Source organism: Opisthorchis viverrini (assembly GCF_000715545.1).
Source record: "Opisthorchis viverrini unplaced genomic scaffold opera_v5_165, whole genome shotgun sequence".
NCBI lineage: Eukaryota > Metazoa > Platyhelminthes > Trematoda > Opisthorchiida > Opisthorchiidae > Opisthorchis > Opisthorchis viverrini.
In genome coordinates, this window is record NW_008751822.1 from 259,628 (window position 1) to 266,208 (window position 6,581).

General features: G+C 43.9%; 2 protein-coding genes across 2 annotated transcripts in view; both read right to left on the bottom strand.

Annotated features, from left to right (window-relative positions):
- T265_07295 (hypothetical protein) overlaps nt 1-1,369 on the bottom strand; it is a gene marked incomplete at both ends in the record, with an annotated part of 6,879 nt that extends 5,510 nt beyond the window's left edge. Inside the window, one exon of the mRNA XM_009172782.1 lies at nt 1,244-1,369. Within this exon, the coding sequence (XP_009171046.1) occupies nt 1,244-1,309 (66 nt within the window). The remainder of the gene's footprint in view (nt 1-1,243) is intronic.
- A 2,918-nt stretch (nt 1,370-4,287) lies between these two features.
- On the bottom strand, nt 4,288-5,450 carry T265_07296 (hypothetical protein; the record flags this gene model as incomplete). The annotated part of the gene is made up of 2 exons (XM_009172783.1): nt 4,288-5,024; nt 5,078-5,450. The coding sequence occupies 2 exons, from the start codon at nt 5,314-5,316 to the stop codon at nt 4,340-4,342; spliced, it is 924 nt and encodes a 307-aa protein (XP_009171047.1).
- Between the last annotated feature and the right edge of the window lie 1,131 nt (nt 5,451-6,581).

The window sequence follows — 6,581 nt, forward strand, 5'->3', positions numbered from 1 at the left end:
TAGACATATATATATATATATATATATATATATATATATATGTTTACCGGACATTATCGGTAGCGAAGTCTTTGAGGGAATTACTAGGTTGTGGCAATTTTTCACTTTGCTCTAGCACCTTTACAGCGCAACCAAATAGCGAAAGCTCCCATGGTGAACTGAAACGTCCATTACAGGGGATAGTCAGTCCCATACCACTGCTGGTGAGACGTGCAAGCAGCCTATCGTCTGGTGTCCAGGCTCCGCCCCCGTAGCTGACGGAAGGTGAAGGTTACTATGGAAATTACGGAAACGCTTTGCAGTTATCCTTTATAATTGTTTATTATTCAAAGAACGTCCAGAAATGTTCAAGAGGACGCTTGGGAATGTTCACCTTTCAAAAAGTGCATATGAGGTGCTTACTTTCGTGTCTAATACCTTGCAATCACTTGGTTCGTGCTTACTAATAAATAACTTTGCGGCGAAGGATTTTCCTCCTTTCGCCAGTAGTTGAGCCTGTATTCTGCAGCTGATGACTACTTTGGATAACCGTCGTCTGCGACCGGTTGGTTTGAACGTACCTATGAACGTTCCCTAAAGAGCCACGGAATTTTTAAAGCTACTACCAACTTACCTGATCAACACAATTGAAAGACGGATGCTGCTAATGATGGACAATCCGTGTTGACTTATTGGGACCAATGACCGACAGTGCGTGGGAAAAGGCCCATAGGATATTGATATTCAGTTCAAAGTAAAAAAAACACTACAAGGAGTAAATCAAACCGCAACGCCTATTTTTGCATCTAGTGTGGCTTATTTTGGACCCTTTATGTGCACACAGGCAGTTCCATAAGGCTATTCGTCACCGATGCCGAAAAGCATGAAGAAAACGCTTACATCTTCCAACATCCTTCTTTTTACCGTATTAGTTATGTACTTACAATTGCTTCGTAACTGGTCCTTGATAACGTCCAGCTGCTGTGTCACACAAATACACGCAAAAGAACTCAACTTGGGCGCCAAACTAACCAAAATCTGACGCACTCTTAGCTGCAGAGGATGAATAGGGAAACTTTTCAACAGCTATAGAAGTGTTGAATTACCTGTAAATGGACTATACCATCGATGTGTACAAAGAAACCTGACGTCGTGTGTTAAATGGAAGAACCAAACCTGACCAACTGAATTAGAGACGAAAAGCATATATCCTGGACGTCTGACGGGTGAGTCATAAAATACCACTGAATACACCGAAACCCACCTGATCAATGTCTCTCGAACGGTTTTTCACCTTATAACGGGTGTTGCGTGCCCCTTTACGACCCATAACACATGCGGTCTACACAGTGTGTGCTAAAACGATGCAGAAAGATAGATATTAGAAATGAACAAAGTGAACGGCGTTTATTGTATTCATGAGAAGTTTATCCTCTCCTCAACTCAGCAACGAGTTTGAAAAAAAGCATTCTGTTTGGTTTTTCAAACGCTGCATGTTCAGTTCCGCCCAAGGAGTAGCCTACTTGGGTTGCAAGCACAGACTTTACACCTAGAGAATACATCAATTGTCAGAGAAATTAGTTAGGAAACACGGAAATTGATGGTCGACGCGTGCATTGCCGTAGAAACAGCAGCGCTGGGATGAATCAGGATTGAAATAAAAACACCAGGGGAAGGAGAAAACAAAAGACGAGAGACTGTCGAATATGAATGAATAATTATCTGAAAACAATGCGAAGTACAGTGCTTCAGGCAGAATTAGTTTTCCCTGGGAGTATGCACTTAACAAGGGAATCCAAATGGCTTAAATTTGTTTGCATAGCAAAATATCGATTGGTTTCCAAAAGGGCAACTTGTACAAACGCTGTACGACGTTTGTACATACACATGGTTGCATTTAAGTATGACCAAAGTTAGTGTCTTTGTGCTGGCGTATCGAAATATTGGTAGCTCGGGTGTGTTCATTGGTGGTAAAACGCTTGCAGGCTAGTTACCAAGTTCAACAAACAGACCAACGCCGATCTACTTGGTATTCGCCTTTCATGATCAGAAACCTGCTCAAGCGGCCTTGAGATACCATCCTGGTCGTCACCACGTAAGATTGTTTTGAAGTTCTCAATTTTGTGGTACATCGTAAATAAAACCTGAATACACCAATGAAACGCTTGTGTCCAGGAAATATTAACGCCAAAATATAGACAGGTGCCAGATTTGACGATGCGCGCCAAAAGATAAAGAAAATTGCGCAACATTCATGAAGAGCGAGACTATTCTGCGGGTGTGGGGAGAATGAAAAGCAGCCCACCGTAGAAATAAAACCAACCGAGCAAAAGCGTGTGGTAGGGGTTGCGTGTTGCTAGCATATTTGTTTTCCGGGTCTTTCAACCTATCTGATAGCGGTCAAATTCCCTTAGAAACAGTTGACGGCAACGACACCAGATTGCTAATCTGTTACTCGTTCTATACAGTGACAAGGTCCCATTTGTTTGTGGCAAATAAGAAGGGAAAATCTTTCTTGCCTTTTCCTTCAAAATAGTTGGTGCGTACTCCAGTTGTACAAAAAATACCTGGGCATTGTCTACCCGAAGAGATATTTTGGCCGAGAGGGTGGGCGCTCTTCGAAAAAGAAGGCGCCGTATACGTGTTTACAAGAGCAGTTACAGAGGGACTGAGCAACAGTGAAGTGGAATTAAGCTACAGTTTGGGCACCATTTGCATGAGTCAGTCTGTAGGACTAATATCGTTCAGTTGTAACGCCCTTTCGGTGCCTAACTGCCATGTCATCAGAAGGAAGCACGAGGGATGGAAAGCTGTCAGGTTACCCAAGCCTAGATAGGGGAAGTCGAGCGGCAGAAGTCAGGTTCGAACCATGGACCTTCTGGTCAGCAAATTCGCTCACTAACCACTGAGCAATCTCGCCCTCAATATAACTATGGATTGAAAAGCATCGCTTGACGTAAAGCTGTCACCTTGTAGTGACGGTCGAGCTTCTCTCCTGCAATGAGCAAGCGGGTTATACTAGGTGAAACTCAGTTCCTAAGGGTTCAACCATTCTAAGAAGGCCAACGGGGAGCAGTCTGACGAAGAACAGCAAGTCCCCGTACTGCGAGCAATCGTATCACGAGGCGGCATGGGGGGAAATTCGTTCTGTTCTCTGCGATAGGAGTGCAAGGCAGTAAGGCGCTTCCCACAAGCGACCGGCATGTCCATATTTATGGAAGCATCGATGACGGAAATAATAGTCTGGAAGACGGTGGTCAGGTGCTGTTGCTATGCTTAGAAACACCCCCAAAGTACGTACTGTTATGTGTAAAAAAGCATCCCGAAGAACACTTATTGATTCATTTGTACAGAATAATGATTAGTTGACCACTAAACCGGTAACGTATCATGGCAGTAGAGTGTTTAAATGACTGTGAGAAAATTATGCATACGGACGAATCACATATAACCTTCTCATTGCAATAATTTAATAAGACTTTACTTGACAAAACAGAGTGAAATTCCCACTTGACTATTTGTAAGTGGTTACATTATCGGCAGAAGATATATCACACCTTTTTTCTATCTTAGTGTGAATATTTCGGCTAGTTCACATCAAAAGTAGGAATCGAGTCTCGCTCTTACTAGAGTTCACCAGCAGTGTATATCCTTGGCTAGAATAATCACACAAGGACAGGAGGCTTGTTCAGAAGGAACTGATGAAGCTATAAATTATGAACTTGAAACTCCAGAATCTCCTCAGTAGATTATAAATTGCCCGTTCTGAAAGTCGAGACTCACACGAATCGCCTGGTTATTTCGTCATCGAGGAGCTAGTCATCATCCGACGTGAATCTCGTCAACGACGGATTATTAGCGCTATATCCTAGCCAAGTGTAAGTTAACCATATTCATCGAACAGTATGGTGTGGGTTCGAAGCTCCCTAGCGATTCGTGAGACGCGCACCGCGGATGATCTTTAGCGAGGGTAGAACAGTTGTTCAGTACTGCGCGGCTACCGAACTTCGAAACAATTGACTTTCAACAATCCTGATGAGTTTGGATCTCTTGCCATTAAAATAGGTGCATCAATTACTATTACTTTCTAGAGTACTGCGTATAACATGTATAGAACATTCGAAAAACAGCACTATGATTCTCCTCAAAATTGATTTTGAACAGCGACCTCTGCCGTAACATGGACAAGCTTGCTCTCATTCAAAGTCGTCACGTAGGAGGCGTAATGTAATCGCGATCAGTAACCAAACCCAATAACTATTCTAACAGACAATCGGAGGGATAAACTTCAACAAAACGCAAAATTAGGTTCACAGTAGTGTATTATTTACAGGGAAAAATAAGAAAAGCAGGGAATTTTTCAATGAGGGGTCTCTGGACTAGTAACATCTGGGTCAAGCATAGAGTCACCGAATAGCGAAGGGTCGGTCTGCATGTCCAGAAACAGATTGTTTTCGGAGCGACACTCAATCTCAACGCCCGGATCCATGGCCAGAACATCAACTACATGGTGGAGTCTGATAAGTTGTCGCCAAAAGTCTGACTCATCCATATCCGCTAACACTTTAACCAAGTCGTCTGCAAGATTTTGTGCACACTCCGCTCGATTCACCTCACCTGTTCCATCCGCGGTCAGCCGACTTGTGCCATTGTCTTCGGGTTTCGAAGTTTCCAGCGCCGAATGCGGAAAATCGTGGTTAGCATCCATAGACGGTCCCTCTCCGTATGAATTATCAGACTTGAGAAATCCAGCGGACTGTTTCTGTTGCCCACTAGCAAGGCGTAAACGGCGCAGATCAAATCGGTTCAAATGTAGACCAAAACTGTCCAGGATGAAGCTGCGTAATTGGTCGCAAGTCTGAAAAGTATGCATCATGGAGCAAACAAGTTGGTGTTGTTCTGGAGACAATCGCCGGTTGCTGGCATACAACCAAGGTTTGCCTTCTTGGAACGAATGAGAATGGAGAAAATGGCTTCGAACCAAATGCAACATTTTTTTCCGTACGGTCACCGTGAACTGGGATTCACAGCCATAATCAGCATTCCTAAAATAAAAGAGTCACGAGAGCATTACACAAAATGATTAAAAAAAAACTACCTGACAGCTTTACACCTTGTGCGACTGTGCACACACTTATACTGAACCCATCGATAAGGGAATCCTGGGGGCAGTACTTTTCCTGTAATCCTCTGATAGTTTGATGCGGATAATGATGAACGAATGGCATAGCAAGTGGCGGTGACATGCTGGAATCTGATTAGATCACGACGAAATGCTCCAAATGAGTTATAAGGAAAAGATAAGATCCGGTGAAAGTCTTCCGTGACATCACACATTGATATGAATTAAATAATCAACGCCATGCGATCGTGTAAAAAAGTCTCAACAGGTTTTAGATGAGTCTGAAAGGAATACAATATGGAGTAATTCTCAACAAGAAAGTGGTACCTTATTGTACCGAACAGGAAAGACCATAACTGAGAGAAAATCAAATCATATTCCAAAAAACATGACCATGCGGCTGTAGTTCCGTCTCACTGCACTGAGGGCTAGAAGGCTCAGTGGTTAGAGCGTGAGTTTACTGACCATAAGGTCCGCAGTTCGAACCTAGTCTCTGCCTCTCAACTTCCCCTGTTCAGGATTGGGCAACCTGGCGGCATCTCAGCCATCGTGCCTTCTTCGGGTGGCATGGCAGTTAGGCACTGAGAGAGTGCTACAGCTGAATGATTTGGTTCTGATTTTTATCAACGCACTGCTGTTTTACAACCTGCATAGCTTATGTTTGGAACGGTTACAGGTTCCATGGAGCCCAACCTGGGTTAATCATTGGACACCATTCCACACCCATGGGTTGGTATGACCCCGGTCCCAAATGCGGCTCCAACAGGCGGGCAAAACTGCCAAGAAGTAGAATCCCCAGGTGATCGTCAGGGGTGATCATGTGACCTGAAGTATTACAATGTCCGGATACAACGACCCTCATGGCAGTTCTGTTCAAATCACTGACCTTCCCTGACATCTTGGAGACTAGTAAGGCAACTTCGAACAACGGCCGAGTGAAATTGAGGGCATCGTTCCTATCACATTCTCAAGACCACTCTGTGTTCACCTGGGTCCTAAAACCGTTCGATTATAACATCCTTTCGGCGCCTAACTGCCACATCATCAGAAGGAAGCACGACGGATGGAATACTGCCAGGTTACCCAAGCCTAGATAGGGAAAGTCGAGCGGCAGAAGTCGAGTTCGAACCACGGACCTTCTGGTTCAGCAAATCTGTGCTTTAACCATTAAGCTATTTCACCCCCTATCTGAATCCTAATCCGCCAACTTGACCATTTAGGATTTCGGACAACCTAGGACTGAATTATCACCCCGAAATACAGTAGTGATTTTAGCTTATGCAATCCTGGTTAGAAAAAATCAAGTTTTCAGTAGAGAAATGAACAGAAGAGTCCTAGTGGATAGGTCGAACATAACTTCTACAACGCCCTCCTCCCCAGGAATTAACATCAGACTGAAAATGCCGGACCAGTGGCTGAACCACACATCTACTCAGCCCACCGGTAAAGCTCGACGAAATCGTGTCTAAAACAAAAGTGC